Below are 23,210 nucleotides of genomic sequence, written 5' to 3'. Positions count from 1 at the left end.
ATTTTATTCTGGAGCCAATTCTAGGTATGAAAGCAGTGAACAAGACAAAGTTATTCTCATAGAGCTTCAATTGGAATGAGAACAGAGAAGAAAAAAAAATAAGAATACAAATTCATGTAGTAATGATTGCTATGAAGAAATTAAAAGGAATAATATCATAAAGCCTGGTTATTTTAGAGTTGGTAATTAGAAATGTCTTCTCTGAAGTAGTGACCTTCAAACAGAGATTGAAATGATAATAAGTGAGTTCATATAAAATTTGGGGAAAGATTCCAGGCAGAAAGAATAGCAATTGCAAGTGCCCTGAGGCAAGAAAGAATTTTGGTGGGCTCTGGAAAGACACAGAAGGGCAGCGTGGCACAAGCTTTGCTTTTGGGGGAAGAATATATGAGCCAAGGTCATAAGGTAGGCAGAGCTAGCTCATATACAGCCATGTAGTTAGACATTTGGGATTGTGGCTGAATTTACTGAGAAACCACTAACACAATCTGACTTATATTTACAAATTTCCCTGGTATTGTTTTCTAGGTTGGAGAAACGGACAAGAATGAAGGAAGGCTAGTAACAGGAAAAAGATTCCTTTGGCTTAGCCTAGGCTAGTAGCAATGACTATGGAGAAAAATGAATAGATTTAAACTGTATTTTGGAGTTAGCACCGTAAGAGACAATGGGTTGGTTGTAGGACAATGAGGAAAGAGTGGATTCAAGAATGATCCTAAAGCTTTTGGCTTGAGTTACTCGGTGGATGGTGGAGTCATTTATTAAGACGAAAAACACATGGGGTAAGAACAGTTTGTGGGGTGCAAATAAAGACTTCTTTCTTGCCTCTGGACTGACATTCTCCCAAATGTATTAATTATTTTGGATATCTCTCCTTGTGAATTTTATTCTTTTATTTAGCAAACATTTAATAAATGCCCAGCAGAACAAGACATTGTGCTAGGCAGATGGTATTTCCAGTGAAAATGAAGGTGCATCTCCTGCCCTCATAAAACTTTTAGGCTAATAGGATAAATAGAGATGGTAATCAAATAGCCATGTAATAAAAGTAAAACTTCAACAGTGGTTCATGCTAGAAATCAAAGGTACATAACACCATGAAACATTAAAATAAGATGATTTCACCTAGTTATGGAAGTTTTCCCTGGAGAAATGATATTAAACTTGAAAGCAGATCAGTGATTTTGTGAAGGAGAAGTAAGAAATTTAAAGGTTTCTCAAGACAGGAAGGAATCAGAAAATCCCTAGAACTGATAAAAGACACATTTTAGTCTGGATTCCTTAACAGCAGAGCCTGCAGGCTTCAGTACACGGGGACTCATTTCTTAGGGAGTGCAATCCTAGGTAGCAGGCATGAGGCAGAAGGGAGCGTCAGACACGGAAGCAGGGAGAACCAATAGAAGATACGTCATTGAGTTGGCCACTGCTGAATGCAAATGATTGCTCTGTCCCACGGGACCATTTGGTATAAGAGAGAAGGGAGGGGACACAGGACAAGAGAGAAGGTTGGCATTTATCCAGCAGCTCCATTCTCCCATTGGATAAATGTTTGCCCCACAAGGTGTTAACCCTTCCATGCTTCCAGGTTGAGCATGAATGGGCACCAGGCAGTCTCACAGCACCTCATGCCATAGTGCAAGGGTGCATCATGAACACTGCGGCTAGTTGCAAGCTGACTTGCAGTTAGTCAGCTTTGGTCCATGCAGAACTGTTCACTCCAGCAGTGGCTGGATGAATCTTACAGAATCTGAAGCATGCAGAAGACTTGTTTAATACAATCATCAGGACTGGAATGGAGAAAGGAAAAAAAAAAGAACCAGAAAATAAGGGACTTGAAAGCTAAGTAGGGATCTCACCATGCAGGACATTGGAAGCCAATTATAGATTTTTGTTTTTATCTTAGAAGAAACGGAAAGCTATTTGTTGTTGTTGTTCAAAGTAAGGAAACAGCATGAACAGAACTGCACTTCATAAATCACCCTGCCTGCATAGTGGATAAGAGACTGGAGGGGAGCCAGTCAACACAGAAAGATCACTCAGCATAAAAGAGGTCTGAGCACAGACAAGTGGGCAGATCCAGGAGATACTTAGGAGAAAATACGAACAGAATTTTTTGATGGATTGAGCACAGGGGTTGAAAGAGAAAGCTCAAGTATGAAGGACAACGTCTAGGTTTTTGTCTTGAGTGGTTGGATGGATTACTGCCATCATTCACTGAACAGCACAGTGGGGGAAAAACAGGTTTGGAAGGTGGAAATTATGCTTTTACTTTTGAAACATTGAGTTTGAAATTGGCTACATCAGAGAGATGCCAAGTAAAATGTCACATATAAAAGCCTCGGATCTGAGGAGAGAACTGGGCTAAAAATGACTTGAAGTCATCCGTCTGCCCATGGCAATCAAAGTCTTCAATGGACCAGATACCTTAGGAAAGCATTAGAGTGGGAAAGCGAACTAAGGTTGGGTCTGCAAAGAACTCCAGGGTCCAGCAAGTTTTGATGCCATATTCTCCCAAGGATTTTCAATGCAGCAAATGTATCCATTTAATTATGTTTGCCAACATTCCCAAAATAATTTGGTCACACATAATGTCTTCCACAGAATCAGCGATTCAAGAGAACTATTTGGGGAACAATTTATATAGATGATCACTTTGGAAAATATTTAATGTTTCATTTTGTTATAAATAGACCAATCAATGAAACATTTTTTTCCACCTGTTAAAAGAATTTATGCATTTCAGTTGCTGTGCAATATATTATTTCTTTCAGGTAACGTGGGAATTTCCATATTTTATCCTTTCTTTACTTATGTATATATATGTTATTGCATCCCATTGTAAATGATGTGAGGATAAGAAAACCCTCATTGTATTAACACATGCTAAAATACTAAAATAAGGCCCTTGAGAGGTTATCATACATCTGTTTATCTGACTTAACATCTGATTTATCTTGGCAATAAGGGTTCTCCATAAGTGGGACGCCATGAGTCCAGAGATACATGGCTTAAAAATTCTGTGTTGTATTTTACAAGGAAACAAATGAGAATAGCAAAAGAAGACAGATGTCCTACCATAGATTCTGGTGTTTGATGAGGAAATACAAATATCAACTTAAAAATGTTTAGTGCAGTTGTTTTTGAAGCCACTTCTAATAAAAAGCTTTTGTTCTTTTTCAGTCTCCCAAAAGAGTGAGTGGAATATAATGAAATGTGTGACACTCATTTAAAAATAACTGGCTTATTTGAATTAACTACTTTTTAGGTTGTACACATTCAACTGTTTATAAAATAAAGCATTGATTGTTTTCCTCTATCGTATGTCTTGATCACATAACTTAAAACCAAGGTGTTTGTAAGCATGATCAATAAGTCAGCATGAAGTTGAAACTCACCTTTCTTTAGTATTTCTAAGAAAAGGTGGAAGAGTGAGGGCATGAAAAAATGTACTATTAATGGTGTAATGAATTAGGGTTTTGGAGTCAAACATCCCTGGGTTTAATTTCTAATTCTAGCCCATGCTGGTGACACTCATTAAGTTAGTTAACCTCCCGGTCCCCTAATTTAACAAACCAGAGAATATTGTTCGAGGATTAAATGTGGTATTCTGTGTAAAGTGCTTGGTATAGATAATTTTTTAAAAATTTTTTAGACGAGGTCTCACTATGTTGCACAGGCTGGACTTGAACTCCTGGCATTAAGTGATCCACTCACCTCATCCTCTCAAAGAGCTGCGATTTCAGTGAGTCTCCATGTCCGGTCAATAAAACAGTTTTTAAAAACAACAATTTTCAATAGATTGTCCACTGAGCCAAAGTGGGTAACCCAATTCTAAAAGACCATATCAAAATTGTCTACTAGCCTCATTGAAAATATAGCATATTGGACATTTTCTTGAAAAGTGACATTTTTACATTTTTTTATTATTATACTTTAGGTTTTAGGGTACATGTGCACAATGTGCAGGTTTGTTACATATGTATCCATGTGCCGTGTTGGTTTGCTGCACCCATTAACTCGTCATTTAGCATTAGGTATATCTCCTAATGCTGTCCCTCCCCCCTCCCCCCACCCCACAACAGTCCCCGGAGTGTGATGTTCTCCTTCCTGGGTCCATGAGTTCTCACTGTTCACTTCCCACCTATGAGTGAGAACATGCAGTGTTTGGTTTTTCGTCCTTGCGATAGTTTACTGAGAATGATGTTTTCCAGTTTCATCCACGTCCCTACAAAGGACATGAACTCATCATTTTTTATGGCTGCATAGTACTCCATGGTGTATATGTGCCAATTTTCTTAATCCAGTCTATCGTTGTTGGACATTTGGGTTGGGTTATCACCACCGATCCCACAGAAATACAATCTACCATCAGAGAATACTACAAACACCTCTATGCAAATAAACTAGAAAATCTAGAAGAAATGGATAAATTCCTCGACAAATACACCCTCCCAAGACTAAACCAGGAAGAAGTTGAATCTCTGAATAGACCAATAACAGGCTCTGAAATTGTGGCAATAATCAATAGCTTACCAACCAAAAAGAGTCCAGGACCTGATGGATTCACAGCTGAATTCTACCAGAGGTACAAGGAGGAACTGGTACCATTCCTTCTGAAACTATTCCAATCAATAGAAAAAGAGGGAATCCTCCCTAACACATTTTATGAAGCCAGCATCGTCCTGATACCAAAGCCTGGCAGAGACATAACCAAAAAAGAGAATTTCAGACCAATATCCTTGATGAACATTCATGCAAAAATCCTCAATAAAATACTGGCAAACTGAATCCAGCAGCACATCGAAAAGCTTATACACCATGATCAAGTGGGATTCATCCCTGGGATGCAAGGCTGGTTCAACATATGCAAATCAATAAATGTAATCCAGCATATAAACGGAACCAAAGACAAAAACCACATGATTATCTCAATAGATGCAGAAAAGGCCTTTGACAAAATTCAACAACCCTTCATGCTAAAAACTCTCAATAAATTAGGTATTGATGAGACGTATCTCGAAATAATAAGAGCTATCTATGACAAACCCACAGCCAATATCATACTGAACGGGCAAAAACTGGAAGCATTCCCTTTGAAAACTGGCACAAGACAGGGATGCCCTCTCTCACCGCTCCTATTCAACATAGTGCTGGAAGTTCTGGCCAGGGCAATCAGGCAGGAGAAGGAAATAAAGGGTATTCAATTAGGAAAAGAGGAAGTCAAACTGTCCCTGTTTGCAGATGACATGATTGTATATCTAGAAAACCCCATTGTCTCAGCCCAAAATCTCCTTAAGCTGATTAGCAACTTCAGCAAAGTCTCAGGATACAAAATCAATGTACAAAAATCACAAGCATTCTTGTACACCAATCACAGACAGAGAGCCAAATCATGAGTGAACTCCCATTCACAATTGCTTCAAAGAGAATAAAATACCTAGGAATCCAACTTACAAGGGATGTGAAGGACATTTCTACATTTTTATTAAAAATGACCAGATAAATATACATTCATCTTAAATTTATATTTATCATAAATATAAATTATACTGTAATATTCTGTTTTATAGACGATGATATTGTATATTTATAAAGTAATTGAAATCAAAATATTTTATTTATATCTTATTTATACTTTATTAAATTATATTTCATTTATAGCTATTCCAGGATCAGAGGCAACTGAAGTAGTTAAGATTAATATGTAAATTCTGGTTCTTCTTAACTGGATAGAACAGAATGCAAACATTTTTGGATTACATGAAGTAGAACTTTTATTTGGAAAGTTGAATTTCATGTATAATGAAAATATTTTCAAACCATACATAGTCATAAGCATAATACGAACACCATCTACAATACAAACACGTTTTATAAAGTTCTACTATGAATATTAATCCAAGCCAAAAGAAAAAGGTAATCAGGTGAACCTGTTCTACATACCTTTCATCTCTTTTGATGACATAATCGAACAATTTAAGGTACAAAACAAAGAAAGCTTTGGCTCAACCCTACTTATTTCACTATAGGAACACTAGCATATATACTACCACAGATAACAAACCCAATCCCATTATAATCAATTTAACATTGTTACATGAATCATATCTTAATGGTATGTAAACATATTTAGGGTTTCAATTGGCAATTATGTTTTAAATGCTTAGAAAAGCACACCAACATTTCTCATTATTGTCCCCTCTTTAGCTTATCTCTTCCATGAGTATAAAATAGGAAAAAAATATTATTTGAGACTTCCAGCATAATTCCATTGTGCTCTACATTTTTACAAACATGGGTGCATCTAAAATATCGATGCCTTTATACCGATAGAATAAAACCACCAAATTCACATTTTTCTTATAAATACGCACGCAAAATTAGTGGAAAACACTTTCATATAGCAAAGACCCTGCTTAATTTTCTTCTGATTAATAATTTTCAATGGCATGTACAAATCAAACTGCTCACTAAACAGTAGATTTTATGTAGATTTGTTTTTCTATAAAAATATATTTATGTGTTCACAGGAAAAAAGTTGAGTTGGTATGTGGGGGTGACTTTTAGATACATAATTAGTTAAAGGTTTGCTTATGAAGTTAGAAGGCATCTTAGCTTTTATGATTTTCAAATTTTTCTTCATAAAAAAGAACACCCTGTGACAAAGATAAGGTAACTGAGATTATGATTAGCACTTTAGAGTTGAGAGAGTTTGAAATAAAAAGGTTAAGCAACCTGCCTAATGTTTATGTACAAAATCAGTGCTGGAACCAGGAAGAGAATTTGGATTTTCCCAACCCTTGGACAGTTCTCTATGAACTCATGCCCACCAACCATTCTTGAGACTATATACAATCAATTACATTAAAATAATATTGACAGTAGACTAGAGAAAGTTAGTGTAAAGCCAGTAACGAACAAAGTCCTAAATATTGGCTGTTGCCTTATCACTAGTGGGCATTTCGCAAACAAGCATCACCGATGTATAATTACCATTGCACATCGTGGACTCCGTTACTCATTTTCTGAGGGAAAGTCATGAAATCCATTTTAACCTACTTGGATTTATTTTATTTGAAAGTTATTCTGATTCATAAAATATATGAATCATATAATTTCACAATTAAAATCAGGGTCAATCATAGATCTGTTCCTTTTGTGCTGAAGAGTCCCAGTAGTAGCCAAACAGTATTGAGGAAAGGTAACAATGATAGCAAAACATAGTCATCATTCAACCTCATTATTCATATCCATAAGTTTTAGTCACTCTGAAGATCTGAGTAGGAACAATCTTGATTTTCAGGCAGCTAAAAGGGAACACGAAGTGTAGGAAGAACTAATATTTCAGTATTTGCTTTAGTTTCTGACTTAAAGGTATTAAATTCCCAAATATTTTTGACATTATTTCTAACCTGTATCACTCTCTTTAAAAACCAGGTTTGGGCTGATGACGAAGAAGAGGAGACAGAATAGTACCAGAACTAAACGTGAACGTCACAACCTTGCCCTCCTCGATAGCTGTGCACTACAGTTTTCTCCCAGATAAATCAAAACATGATGACTGTTCCTCCAGAACATTGGAACCTTAGAAATCAGATGAGGATGGAACTCGAGTTGCACGGATGGATGTCTACATCCTCACATTCACACAGGGTAGAGACCACACTGCCTTCCCCCTTTGAAATGCTTACTCCCAGGACTGTGATCAAATCCTGAGCCCATAAATTACAGTTTTAAATAAGTCATGCTCTTCCTGTCTATACATTTTGAAGGACACGTGAGGTTCAAAAAGACAAGTAGATATTCCATGTGCATTCCTGTGCTGACTATTATAAATACCCCAAATTTTGGTCTCCATGAAATATAAGGGGTTACCATAAATCCAAGTTGAGGATATAACAGTATACCAATAATCACAGTTCAAAAACTAAAGTAAAATAAGTCAATTTCACTAAAACAGTAGTTAAGCATTTCACGGTAAGGTTAAAAAAATCTTTCCATAAAATGTCGAGTGCTGAACTTGACTGACATGTATGCATCATCCTCCATGTTGTTTTTAAAACAGGTTCATGTACAATTTTAAAAGGACTGGAGTACAACTGCCAGAAAATAAATTCCCTGAATTTGTACTGACTTTGACAGAAGGAGAATATAGGGAAAAAAATTCTCACCACAAAGATGTTTAAAATACCATATACACAAACGTACATGTAGGAATTTCTATGTAAACAATTTTTCTTTTGAGGGGCAGGGGTAGATGTACATTCAACAATAAAAACCTATTTTGAAAAATATGAAAACATTTCCCTCAATATTTATATGATGTTTTATTTTGAAACTGTTGAAAGAAAGCAATATAAGAACAAAATCCAAATGCTTTATACAACGTCTTCAGCTTTGGAACCTCATGTTATTAGTTGTAGCTCTGGAATGATGAAAAACAGTATCTTACTAATATATTCTAGCTGTACAAACATGCCCGTTAACGTTCATTTTCTCACTTCAAAATAAAACACATCTATATTTTAAATTGTGTAAATATTAACATAATATGTACAATGTATTCATGAAATATATGCAAGCATACCATTATATAAACATAGGAAAAAGGTAAAAGCAGTCAATTTAGAAATGAAGATATTAAGTAGATGTAGCTATTAGAATCCTGAACAATGGGCACTTTCTGCCTGTTCTTGTATAAAACAACCTTCTGACCACCGCTTCCATGCAGTTGAATTTAGTCCAAGAAAAAAAAAAAAAACACAGACACAAAAAGTGATGCTCGTGGATGTCATAACTGACAGAAGTAAAAAAATTCATGTTGAAACTGAAAAACATATACTTCTGTTTAAATATGACCATCTCTGGACAAATAGGAGCTCAATAAATACTAGTTGATTGTTCACCTAAGACTTTTGCTACTAAAATTTAAATAATAAATTTAGACTGTAGATTTTCAATGAAGTGTTTTAATAAGACATTCATATTCCTTTTTACATCTTAAATAACCAGTTTGCTTATGGTCTTTTAACCTGTAGTGAAGCAAAGTCACCAAGCCAGTTCTCAGAGACTGTATACCAATGTGCATACCAAGAAAAACCCACAAAGTAGCAACATCTATGCAAGCACACTGAATAGTAAAATCAGGCAAATATGGAATATACTGAATGCGGACTTTGGATTTAGTTGAGGTGTATCTGAATGCAGGATTTGTTTTGTGTTTTGCATTTTGAGCACCTGAAAACAATAAAAGCAAAACATAGGCCTGAAGTGCTTGGCATTTTATATTTTGAAGGCAGTGCTACTTTTTTCAACATAACTGCAGGATGTTGACTTCTGGATGAAATCTTCAGCCAGCATGTTTCTATTCCTATATGAAAGTTCTTGCTCCCTTGAACAGATAAATATGGAAGGTTGGGGTGAACCAGTAGTGTTGCTTACATATGTTGTGTTTATGCCCGAAGGGGAAAAGTTGCTGTAGAACTTCCATTGCTTTCAACTGATCCCTTCTCCTTAGATCCAGCGTAGGCACCAATAAATGATCCATCTTCATTGAATAGACCATGGTCTCCCTCTCCATATTCGACTAAGCTGTCAGCACTTTCAGTAGGCTGCATATCCCTATTAAGGGACCGAAGGCTTCCTTTGAGAGGTTTTTCATCACTGTCACTAGAAAACAAACAAAAAAAATAGTTCAACAAAATCTAATATTCATATTCATGTAAAGCAACATATTCATAAGTGATAAAAGATTTTATAATTTTCAGGACATCCATATTAGTATTGAAGACATATACTAAAGCCCACATGATACTACCACATGTTTACCAAGTTTACAAAGTCTGTAAACACGTTTACTAAGTCATAAGCTATTTTCACCAAACGATTTTTCATTATTCACAACACTTCTGCTTTTCTTTAAAATTGAGCAGCTTAGCTTCTGTAGGACATGTGGGATTTAACCTGTTGATGTCCATAGTGGCTGCTATGGTCTGAACATCTGTGTCCTCCCAAGTTTCCTATGTTAAAACCTGATAACCAATGTGAGGATGTTAAAGGTGGAGTCTTTGGGAAGTGATTAGGCCGTAAGGGTGGAGCCCTAGTGAATGGTATTAGTGCCCTTAGAGAAGAGGCCCCAGAGAGCTGCCCTACCCCCTTCACGAAGTGAGGACACAAAGAGAAGGTGCCGTCTGTCACCCAGAAAGTGAGCCTTCACCAGACATTGAAAATGCTGGCACTTTGCTCTTAGGCTTCCCAGAATCCGGAACTGTGAGAAATAAGTTTCTGTTCTTTTATAAGCCATCCAGTTAGTGGTATTTTGTTATAGTAGCCCTGATGGACTCAGACAGAGAACAAATGCAATTTCCCTTGCTGTCATGAACTTTTAGAGCTCTTGGCCTCCAAGTCTTGATCTTCTTCTGTCTTTACTTCTGATCCTTTTGATTCTCTTATATCCTTCTAAAAATTTTCTTTTAAAAATCAATCATATTCTGTTTTTGAAACCAAACAACCTTCTTTAATATAGTTAATTCAAGTTTGTTACATTTTAAGACAGAAAAAAATGGCTGGTATTTTAAGAACATAAATAAGTATACTATATTTATGGTAGGTGTTTTATTCATGAACAGAAGCAAATCCATTAGTAAAATGCTTATCAAATGGTATGATCGTCTAAATTTTGGATCAAGATTTTTTTAAGTACCAATTAGTATTACAGTATGAAGCTATACACCATATAAAATGATTTTATCAAATTTGATCCATGAAGGATTTGGAAAAAATATATAATTTAGATGTATATATCACTTTATAATTTGTGGTTTGTCAGCACTGTTCATCAAGTATGTCAGGTTTCTGGGAATAAAGCAGGATGGCACTTCTTTGCCTACTCTGTGTTATATGCCACCAAGGAATTTTCTTTGGTTTAAAAAAAAAAAGTGAGCAAAGGTGACATGTGTCTCTTCCAAGTGGAAGATTTAAAGCCAGTGCTCAGTTTGTTACATTCTGTTTTCCCTGCTGTGGTGACCCTGGATGCTCATCCACCAGCCAGTGCTCCTAAGTGACTAAGATGAAGACGGCGATCTCTGTGGGACACATAGCTTGAGAAAGAAAATGCTTTTGGAGTTGTTTTGACAGCAGCATAACACAGGCTCCCCTGATTGATACGATAATTGGCTCTTGAATTAGGATATTGCAGTTACAAAAACAAATCAAGAAAAACGATAAGACATCGGCTGAGGAATCAGGAACAAAGAGTAAAGAAAAATAACAAAAGAGATGATTATCAGAAGCTAGAAGGATGAGGACTTACGCAAGGGCACAGCATCTTATAAAAGTGTCTCCTGGGATAACGTAAAAAGTAGACAATTATCCTGATAAATATGTAGTTTGGGGGAAAGAGGTTGGAAAACACATCAACTACTATAAAGGGATGTCATAGGAAATAATGCATAGGAGGATGTTAGTTGTCTTTATAAAGGAGCAGCAGGGTGTGGGGAAATGGGTTTTTAGACAAGGCACTGCAAGGCATGCATTGTTTTTGTTTTCTTGCCTGTAAAATTGAGCTAATATTGTCTTTCAAAATTTTTTTTGCTTGATTGTTTTTGTTTTTTTGTTGAGACAGAGTCTCGCTATGTTGCCCAGGCTGGAGTGCAGTGGCACAATCTTGGCTTACTGCAACCTCTGCCTCCTGAGATCAAGCAGTTCTCCTGCCTCAGCTTTTGAAAAGTTGTTGCAGGTCCTCAATGATCATTGCCTCATGGAATTTGTATCTTGTATAATCCTCTTCCTTTGAGTTGTGGGCTAAACTTATTGACTTGTTCCTATAGAATACAACAAAAGTGATGGGATATCACTTCCAATATTAGATTACAAAAGGACTGTGGCTTCCAACTGGGGTGCTCTCTCTTGCTCCCTGGCTCACACATTCTGAAGGAAGCCAGCTGCCATGTTGTGAATGGCCCCACGGAGATATCCACGTGGTGTGGAGTTAGGAATGACCTCTGGCCTGTGAAGAGCAGAAGCCCTTAGTTCAACAGCCTGTATGGAACTATATCCTGCCAACGGCCACATGAGTGGCCTAGGAATGACTTGTGCTTTGGCTGAACCTTTAGATGAAACCATAGCCCTGGTCAAAACCTTGCTGCAACCTCATGAGAGGTCCTGAGCCAGAAGTACCCATCTAAGCCATGTCTGGATTCCCGAATTATGAGGACATTGAAATAATAAATGTTTATTGTTTTAAGCTGTTAAGTATTGATGGTTACTGTTATGAGGCAACTGCTAACTAATACAACAGTAATGAACACAATTTGTAAAGTTCCAAAATTCTTTCCTCCTTTTTCTTTTTCTCTCTTTCTTTCTTTCTCTTTATTGTTCTTTATTCTGGACAGAATTTAAAGTCATTTATTAAGAAATATAAAAAGGGTATTGACTAAGTAGAATACAGAAAAATAAGTATACCACAAAGTGGAGGTACAGGTAAGCTCAAATGTCTACTAATTAGCTGATGAAAATACTCCATATCCCTTGCTAGAGTCATGAATCCAGAGATGAGAAAATCAGAATCAATCAGATTTCTTCTTTGATATAAACTCTGGTTTCCCATGTGCTAAAATCGATATAAACCTGGAACTTACAATGTCTGTTGGCTGAAATATACAGGAGACCTGAAAAAAATGATGACATTACAACCAAAAAGAGCTAAGAAGTTGACAGAGTAGTAGAAAGGGGAAGATGGAGAAAGATAACAGGAGAATGAGACAGTTGAACACGTCCCTGAAAGATTCCTACTTAGCTCAGAGTAGATTTCTTGCCATTCCTCCCTTGCCCGACACGCCCTCACTCATTTGGTCATCCTCTGTCCAGTGGTTAACAGTAACACAATCCTTTTTATCCTTTAAGGCTTAGCTTATCTCATATGGATGATTCTTTTTCCAAAATCCTACCTGGGCAGAAATAGTTGCTCTCTTTTGTGCTCTTTTATTCTACCTAATTCATTACAGTCATTTGCATATATAGGATATTTTTCTCTGCTGATTAGGTTCATCTAGAGGACAGGGTTTGTAACTTACTTACCTTTGCAGGTGCAACCCTGTAGGTATACAGATACGTGTGTGTGGATGCAAACTGGATCGAACCTGAGTTCATAATGGCCATGCTAAAGATGTTTTAGCTACCCCAAATAGATATTCTTCGTGTTAGGCACAGAGCTTCAAGAAAAGTGTCCTAACCGACATTCCTGCCTAGAAGGTAATTATTTATACACCCTCACCACACACACAGAAATCTGGTTACTAGCACTTAAGTGGGCCCTATTTGTACAAAGTATTCTTTATAGGGTCATTACATTATAGTTATGTAAGCTTTTTATTAAGAATAAACACCTTTTTGTTCATTTAAGCTTTCAACATGATGAATATGTGTTTTGATTTTAAAACAGAACCTTATGTTTACCTGTATTCACCAAAGGTTTCATCTTTTACTGACTGAATTTCTGGGTCTGGATGCAAATCTTCCTTTTCTTTAACTAAAAAAGAGAAAAAAGGTGGGGAAAGTAATACAGTGACCATTTAAAAGACATTTTACCAGTGCTGTGGAATAGTGAATAGTCAATAAGAACAGCATTGCTCAAATGTTTTGATAACAGTGAGGCAATATTTTTTTCTGGCTATAACTACAGCCCATCAGTTACTTCTTTGTTTAAACAAAATAGAGAGGGGATTTTGGGGGGTTCTACTTATTTGTCGTCACACCTGCAGCGGGTTGCATATTTTCACGTGACTACTCAATACTATGTGAACAAGAAGTCTTATTGGAAGAGCCCAACTTAGTTTGATTTCTCAGTGAAAACCAAATTACTAAATATTTATTTTACTATCTGAACTTTTTGAAGATGTCATAGGCACCTACTAGATCTGTGTCATTAAACTAAATTGAATTTAAAAAGTCAATCAAGGCTGGATGTGGTGGCTCATGCCTGTAATCCCGGCACTTTGGGAGGCCAAGGCAGGCAGAACACTTTACATCAGGAGTTTGAAACCAGCCTGGGCAACAAAGCAAGACCCTGTCTTTATTAAAAACACACAAATTAGCCAGGCATGGTAGCATGCACCTGTAGTCCCAGCTACACGAGGAGCTGAGGTGGGAGGATCACCCGAGCCTGGGAGGCAGAGGTTGCAGAGAGCCGAGATAGCGCCACTGCACTCCAGCCTGGGCAAGAGAACAAGACCCTGTCTCAAAAAAAAAAAAAAAAAAAGGGCAATCATTTGGTTGTTATGTATCACTCTAACTCAAAATTGTTGCAACAATCTGAATATTCAGGTCTCCACTGACATTTTATTTTATTTTATTTTTATTGAGACAAAGTGTCACTCTGTTGCCCAGGCTGGAGTGCAGTGGCGTGATCTCGGCTCACTGCAACCTCTGCCTCCCGGGTTCAAGGGATTCTCCTGCCTCAGCCTCCCGAGTAGTTAGGATTACAAGTAGCCACCACCATGCCTGGCTAATTTTTGTTATTAGTGGCATATAAGACCAAAAACCTCTTGTTCCCTTTACTTAAAAAAAAAAAAAAAAAGCCCTCAAATACAAATTGTTCTTCATGGAACATTTTACGACTACATGCAGAGACCTAGTAGATTCTCTTAGTTGCTCTACAATATGAAATGCTGATTTTTTTTTTCTTTTTAGGGAATGATTTGAAGAAACATCTTAGAATCTGGATAGCACCACAATTCACAAATGATTATTTGTTGGGGGATAAGGAGAATGCTATAACTCTTTAACGTTTCCCATTAATTACTCAGAATATTTATTGGTCATTGTGAACTTAATTCATAATCATTCAGTCTTCAGAGAAAAAAGTGAAATGCCTAACTCCATAAATTATGCACGTCATTTTGCAAAAAGCTAGAAATTATGCTTTCAATGTTTCTATGTAGATGATGGGTTCCCAATAAATATTTGCTAGATAAATCATAAGCCAATAATGAACTTATATATCTGAACATCATGAAACAAATAGCAGTGTAAACTAAATCTTTGTCCCTATAAAAAGCATCATGAATACTAAGCAATACTAGTAATAATCATCATCTTGATACAATATGTATATCTGAAAAAGACAAAACAAATTCGGAAATTGAATGAAATTAAAGGCAAACATCATATTACCAACTATGATGGTTTTCATGTATATCTTATGTATCATTAATTCAAGAGGCAGTGTGTCTACTACATGCCATGGTAATAAGAAATGCATTCCTAGTAATGATTAACACCAACAAAGTTGACCAGTGGAGCCAGTAATATTAGAATGCACTACTGCGAAAAACATGAGTCATGTATGTCATGTATAGAGAGAGGCGTGCTATACATGGGTCACTTCTTAAAACACTAAAGCATATATGTGACTTAGTAATATGTCTCTCAATGACGCTGATATTTTACAGATAGACAATAGAAGCTTGGAAGTGTTATCAACCTTGTTAGAGCCTATTTTTTATTTTTTATTGTTTTGAGATGGAGTTTTTGCTCTTGTCGCCCAAGCTGAAGTACAGTGGCGTGATCTCAGCTCACTGAAAACTCCACCTCCCGGGTTCAAGTGATTCTCCTGCCTCAGCCTCCCAAGTAGCTGGGATTACAGGCAGCTGCCACCATGCCCGGCTAATTTTTGCATTTTTAGGAGAGACGGGGTTTCATCACGTTGGCCAGGATGGTCTCTATCTCCTGACCTCATGATCCGCCCACCTCGGCCTCCCAAAGTGCTAGGATTACAGGCGTGAGCCACCACGCCTGGCAGTTAGAGCCCATTTTAAGTGCTAGAAACTAGAACCAAGTAACTATCTGGAAATAATACTCTAGACCATACATATTTTCTTTGGTTAATTTAGCAATATGTTTTTCCTTTCAGTGCACTGTACATCTAATTTGCTAAATAAATTGGAGTTGAATGTGTATTTAAAAAAAAAAAAGATGTCTCTGAAGAATGCTTCCCAGAAAATGCTTTTTAATAAGTTGAAAATCACATTAAGAAACAATCTTACCTGAGTACTTTCCACCTCTATTTCTCTTCACAAAGCAAACAGTTAACAATACCAGTGTGAGAAGAGCAATCGCACACATCAGTCCAATAAACCAGCCTTGAGTGGAGATGTCATCATATAAACCAGCATATTCTGTGGTAGAAAGAGAAGTCACAACATTGTAAACTAGAAACAGTCTTTTGTATTCTGTAACATTGGGGAAAACTAGACATCATTTTTACACATACCAAATAGTATCAATTTTTTTAATGACCCCAGAAGGAATGCAATTTGAAGGAAATGTTAATGGGAGAATACTGGTAAATCTTCCCTTCTTTATTTAAAAAGGGACTTCTTCGAGTGGTATTTGATTCTGAGGATGAAAAACCAAAGAAAGATAGTGAAGGCAGATGAAGTTAAACTCAGAAGCAGCAAGGAGCAAACAAAAGCGCAAGCTGCCTTGGTTAGAAGCAGATGACCATGGAGCCTGGTAGTTTTGTTTTGTTTTGCTTTTTCTTTTTAGTTTGTGTTATTAAGATATGTTAATTAGCAGGAGATATTTTTAGGCAACAACTCTAGGAAAAACAAAATAAAGGATAAGTTGGACTACTGTGAAACATTGTTCATTTTGATAATTTAAAAATATGTCAAAACAAATTGAAATTATGATTTTCATAACTAATATACTCAATGTTTTTATGTTTCATATAGGACATAGGCAACACTAAATATTCTACAGGACATAGATTGACTAAGACTTCCCCAAATATAACCTCATTTCTCACCTCTCCCTCTTGTCTCAATTACATCTTGAAAAATGCTATCGTTATCACCCCAATTCTTAGTCATTAGGCGAACTATATGTTCAGCTCCCGGCTCAAATACCTCTATTGGGTGAGTCTTTTGAGTAAGATTTACTCCTTCTGATATCTTCCCGATACCTTTACCTAAGAAATGTACACAGTTAAATCATGTGAATTGTAATCATGGAAAAACATGACATAAAAAAATATTGTTATTAGAGGTGAATAAGAAAGTCACTTATACCATATTTTCTCAGATAGTTTTTGAATTACCAGGAGATCAAGAAAATCAACACTTCAACTTTCTTTTTTAATATAATAAAATTGAGTAAATGAAATGAACTCAATGCATGGCCATTTAAGATGAAATGGTACTGTAAATCTGCCTGGTCACATGAATGGTTCAAAACCATAGACTTAAAAAAATTATACAATATGATTTTGTGCAATTTAGATTTTCACAAACCTAATGGGAAACTGAATATGGCCTTTTGACTTATAATTGACAGCACATAACCTTATAATCGTAACTAACTATATATTGCTTTTTTTTGCCTTGGTCTTCTCCATAAATACTGATGAAATAGCATTAAAATATGGTCATATATTAAATATTTGAAATTTATAGAAGAACAAACCACGTGAAGTGCAGGCTTGCAGATACATACCAATGGAATGGTTTTACTGACATTTTGAAAGTGGTGTGAGAAGTTAATACTTTTCAAAAAATATTAATATGTCAATATGTTAATAGTAGAATCTCATAGTAGAAGATAAAATGAATCAAGTTGAACAAAAATATGTTAACTTCTTGTCTTACCACAAAATATCTTAAATATTTTTGCATGTGATCCATAGTGTTGCTGGGAATCAATATAATAAATATAACCCAGAAAATGTTAGCAATGATATAAAATATGTTTCTTACTGAGACTACAAGGGGTTATAAACTCTATTTTAAGTGGGCATGTGTTACAGATCAATATTTCATTATGCATTTTCACTATAAAATAAAAGTTAATTATATAGTTACTAAATAACAAAAAGGTTTTATTAAAAATGACATCATGTGAGAAATAAGGCCAATTATATAAGCAAAGCCTTCAAGATTAAGCATCATTGAAACAGAGTGCAATTAATTTTGACCTTGAAAAACAGAGATATTAGTATAACATTAAGCAGTGCAAGCTTTTGAAAAATAGAGTAAAGCAAGTGATTTATTCAAATCACTAATCACACAAAAATAATATTTCTGATTAACTCCATCTTTTCCCCTCTTAGCTTATGGAATATGATTTTCTTGGAAATCAGAGTGAAAACAATCAGAGAAAAATGCTTGTCAATCAAAGACCATTTTTTGAACAAATGCCAAATGACCTTGAAATGAGCTACATAGGCAAAGCAAGAAGAAAGATGCATAGTAGTAGGTTCCAATTTGCACAAGTGATCATTTTTAGAGTGCTCAGTGATAACAAGATGTATCTCTCCTCAGTGGAAATCTACATTTTTTTCAAAGATTATGTTGAACTCTAGTAGAAAAAGAGATTGTAATTTTTTTCTCTGTACATATAGCAAGACATGCCTATAGAATAGAAATCAGTGTCAACTCGGGAAGGGGGCAGTTAGCTGGAATACTGAAAATGTGGATTCCTGAAAAAGAGCACAAACATACTAGTAAGAAACATTTTTAAATTCCTGACACATTTGACAGTGAAGAAATGTTCTTTAGGACATGCAGCACATTAGTTACATTTTTAGTTTGAAGAGAAGATGCCACATCACTCGTAAAATCACATGAACAGCATTTTCACCCTCCAAAAACAATTTCTCAAGCATGAATGCAACCAAGCCCAAATTTTGCAACATATATACTAGAATGTGTAACACTTGTAAGGCAATTCTGTGAATATTTTTTCTCATATGCTTCCAATTAGTAAGAATGGGATCAGCATTTCACATGCACATTATGGTCTTGGTTATATCAAAATAGCAACCAACTCCATGCCTTAAATTCTGTTTTTAAAAATATGGAAGTTGAGTGTTTGGACTACTACCATTCTGACTTCTCTTTGTATTGGACACTTGATGTCAGTTCCAATGCTTCAGAAATAAGAACCTTTTAGTTACTGGGAAGTTTCCAATCCCCATCTTTAAGTCTAACTTTTATGAGTAGGTAAAGTCAGTGAAATTAGTTCTTCATTTCACTTGGTGTTCAATTCATCACTGGGAATACTTCGTGAGTTTTAGGGAAGTAATTATGTGAATTATACACTTTTCCTACATAAAGGGGTTTTAAATGTTCAAGGAACCTGAGAAAAACATAAGCTTGTTATTAGTTAGATATAGTAGGCACAATAAGATTTAAAAACAAACCAATATTAAAGGTCAGAGCATAACCATTCACACACAAACATGGTGATTCACAGTCACTCACAAGCTTGAACATATTTTAATATACATCTTCAATAAATAATAGGCAATTGAATTTTCTTTACTATTTTTCCCCTTCATGATGTTTCTTTCATTGATTCTACCATTTTTCAAATCTACAATTTGGAAAAGCATCCAGAACACAGTCTGACACATATTAGATTGGTGCAAAAGTAATTGTGGCCTTTGCCATTACTACTTTTAATGGAAGGGCCACAATTACTTTTGCACCAAACTTAATACATGATAAATAAACAACTCTATTTCCCTTTCTGCCATCTTCTACATCCTTCTTTTCTTTCTCCAATATCCTTCCATGTCTGAACAGCCTAAGCTCTACATAAATCTCTCTTTGTTTAACTTAGTGTGTACATCAGTTCCTCTGATCTGATTTCTCTGCAAAGGTCCTACTGCTATCACAGAAAGCTTAGCAATAACCTTGCTAAAATCATAATTGGAGATGCAATTTGGGAAGGGAAATGTTAAAGATAAAAAAAAATAGAAAAGTGTAATTGAATTATGATAATTGTGTTACAAGTGAAACCACAGATTTATAAGCCATTTCCCAGCCAGCTGCTTGGCATCAGTCATCAGAAAGTAAAATAAAATTGACATATGAATCAATGTAGATAGACTGAAGGCATGAAAGTGAGATGTATTAGATCTTTAATGTCTACCAATGCAAGAGGCAAATATTTTTCTGTATGGAAACATTTCTAAAAGAAAAATATAGCTTTACTAACCTTTTGAATAGCTTTGTGACATTATGTCCTGCTACTTTAATTAAGTAAAATTACAGTTCCTGACCTTGTATACACTAAGCTATAATTTGATTGGTATTGCACAGAAATCCATAAATTGAGTCAATGTGAACTTTCCAAACAAGATTAGTAAGTTCTGCCTGTATGTCAGTGGAAAACAGAAGGTCACACAGAGTGGGATCACAATCACTTCTAATTTACAACGACTAGCGCGGTGCTTTCCTTTCAGTGCAGCTGTTTAAAAAGATGCAGCCTCTTTTTACAGCCTCTGTTAAAAAGAGAAGCCTCATGTACTTACTCCCTTCTCCTAAGGTGGAGCTTTCCTCCGTGATCGGTTTTCCACAGCCCTGTGAAGTGCAAGCCCTCAAGTAGAATTTGTACTTGGTAGTTGCACTGAGGTTTGAGAGGTGCCAGCTGGGCTTTGATGGAGTTGTAATGTTAATATCATTTAATTCTCCAATCTCGTAGGTGTCATTTACTAAACAAATAAAGAAGAACAACAGCTCAAATGTGTTTAACCATTCAATTTGCATTCTTCATTATTTTCATTTCTCCTTAGGCTTGTGGTATGTAAAGATACATTAATAATTCATAACCATCAACTCATTTAATCCTATGAGGTACATACAACTACTATGACTATATCATATATGACAAAACTGAGCTCAAGCAAGAATAAGCACTTTGCTCCCATCTTGGGTCTCTAAATTTGCAAACTGGAATTTGAATCTAAACCATGGCCTTTTGACCCCAGAGAAACGTCTTTAATCCCTGTGCTATATTGTAGCCAACTGCTCCAGCTTCATAATACGCATTAATAATAATAAATTTTCCCTATTGTTATATTTTCATTGTATCTTTGACTTAAGTATTGTAATTTCCTTTTAGAACAATAATTGAGATGATAATATATTTATGTCTTCTATGGTTTCTAGTTTAACATATGGCACCAAATAGCTACTCAGTATACACAGAATCAATAAATGAAGGAATATATTAAATATTTAAGAATATCTACTGTATACTAAGCACTATGTAAAGTGCTCATTGTAAAAAGCTGAATCAGATAGCTTCTTTCAGAGAATTTGGAACCCAGCAAAGACATGAGATTTGTGTAAAAGTATGGAGTATTATAAGATTACTGTAACCATAGTCCAACAGACGAAATACATCCAAGAGAGTGCAGCTGTTAGTGGCAAGAAAGAATATAGAATAAATCCTCTTGACTCTCAGTCCAAGATACCACAGAGGTTAAAAAAATGCATTTATTATTGACATAAAAATGCCTTCCTTGGTCCATAAAAATGCAATTCAAATCAATGAAAAGAAAAAACAAACAAACTAGGCATCCAAACATTGGAAAGAAGGAGGTGAAATCATCATTCTTTTAGATGTTTTGAAAACGTAATTGTGAATGACCACAAAGTCAATTGAAAAACTACTACAATCAATATAAGAATTCAGGAGAGTATACATAGAGCTCTCATACATATAAATTGTAACAATTTAAAATATCGAAAAGCAATAAGAAAAAGGTAAACTACCTAAAAAGTCTTGATCACTTAATATTAATAGGAAGCAAAATAATTATATATTATTTTATTTTAAAATACACATATCAAGCAGTTCAATAATCATTACAATTGTTAATATTTCAACTTCTATATTCTAAGAACTTGTTTTTAAATAAACTTAAATGTCACATACGGATCAATATGAAGGTTGGAATTTAATTAGTTGAGTTTCTTATTGTTAGGATAAGGAGAAGGTATATCTTTACCAAACGAATTGATATTTAACAGAATCTTCAAATATTTCTTCAGTTCTTACAATTTTTTTGAAAACCAGTTCATGGACTAATATAAGGTTAAGAGCGCAACATCTAGAATTAGACTGATCTTGCTTTGCATTCTTAACACTTTTATTTTAATTTAATTTTATTTTTTTGAGACAGAGTCTCACTCTGTCGCCCAGGCTAGAGTGCAGTGGCACGATCTCGGCTCACTGCAAGCTCCGCCTCCCAGGTTCACGCCATTCTCCTGCCTCAGCCTCCCGAGTAGCTGGGACTGCAGGCGCCCGCCACCACGCCCGGCTAATTTTTTGTATTTTTAATAGAGACGGGGTTTCACCGTGTTAGCCAGGATTGTCTCAATCTCCTGACCTCGTGATCCACCCCCCTCGGCCTCCCACTTAACACTTATTTTACTACTTGACTCTGTGTGAGTATACTCTATGTACATCAATTCCCTCACTCATAAAATAGGGATAGTACATATCTAATAGATTTTTTATTTTAATGGCACAATGCAAAGAGATACACTTAGTATTGATCCTGCTACTTAGCAAGCACTCAAAAGTGCTAAAGTCTACTTCTGTTGGGATTATGCCTGTATGTATTTAAACATATGTGCTAATTTCAGCAGAAACCATCAGAAACTAAAGCAAATACGTGACCTGGATTGCTGGAAGTCTTGAGCTGATGTGGAAGTAGCACAACAGGACTATGATCAAGTTGACTTGTAAGCAGTGTATGCTGGGTCTCTGTATTTCTGGTGTTTTGGGAATTGATGCCTTGAAAGCCTAAAATTTTCATGATGGGATGTTGCTAAAATTTTCTATAATGTCAATCCCCTAATTTCCATTTTGAGATGATGCTTAAACTTGACGACTGTTCAAGATGGGAGGCGCTACTATTAAAAATGACCTGATTTCATCTAAACACATTCACGCTATTCTAGTTGCACAGCAGCATCTGCGCAGAGCCCATTCTGAGTAATGATCCAAAGACAACTATTTAGTCCTCTCAATATCATCTCCATGAAACAGCGAGCAACCCATAGAGATTTGATAAACACAAGTATATTCAGGATTGAGTCTGGGAGCATATATCTGAGGCAGAAGAGGTAGTGTGGAAGGTACCTGTGCTTTGAATCTCTATCACATCACTCAGTAACTCTTTTGCATGTTTCCTACTTCTCCAAACATCTTATATATAAACATTAAACCCGTGTTTTGTGTACCCATCAGCACACTGCTTTTTTTCTAAAACAGGTAAGCAAACCTTTCAGTAAAGGACCAGATGGTAAACATTTAGCCTTTGTAGGCAATGCAGTCTCTGTTGAGATGACTCAACTTTGCCACTCCAGGGAGAAAGTAGCTGTAGACATACATAAATAAGTGGACATGGCCGTGTC

General features: G+C 35.8%; 1 protein-coding gene across 8 annotated transcripts in view; it reads right to left on the bottom strand.

Annotated features, from left to right (window-relative positions):
- Positions 1-5,748: 5,748 nt before the first annotated feature.
- Positions 5,749-23,210, bottom strand: part of CHL1 (cell adhesion molecule L1 like) — a 213,917-nt gene continuing 196,455 nt past the window's right edge. For 7 of the 8 annotated variants that reach the window (XM_032149510.1, XM_032149515.2, XM_032149512.2 and 4 more), the window contains 5 exons: positions 20,315-20,494; positions 16,808-16,969; positions 16,044-16,175; positions 13,456-13,528; positions 5,749-9,669 (listed from right to left, as the gene is read on the bottom strand). In XM_032149510.1, the coding sequence (XP_032005401.1) occupies positions 9,453-9,669; positions 13,456-13,528; positions 16,044-16,175; positions 16,808-16,969; positions 20,315-20,494 (764 nt within the window). In that variant the 3' untranslated portion in view covers positions 5,749-9,452. The remainder of the gene's footprint in view (positions 9,670-13,455; positions 13,529-16,043; positions 16,176-16,807; positions 16,970-20,314; positions 20,495-23,210) is intronic. The other variant, XM_058437170.1, reaches the window with a different exon arrangement.

The sequence above is a fragment of the Hylobates moloch genome, unplaced genomic scaffold (genome assembly GCF_009828535.3).
Source record: "Hylobates moloch isolate HMO894 unplaced genomic scaffold, HMol_V3 SCAFFOLD_4, whole genome shotgun sequence".
Taxonomy (NCBI): Eukaryota; Metazoa; Chordata; class Mammalia; order Primates; family Hylobatidae; genus Hylobates; species Hylobates moloch.
Note: the sequence above shows the minus strand (reverse complement) of the source record. Positions and strands in the feature narration are given on the sequence as shown.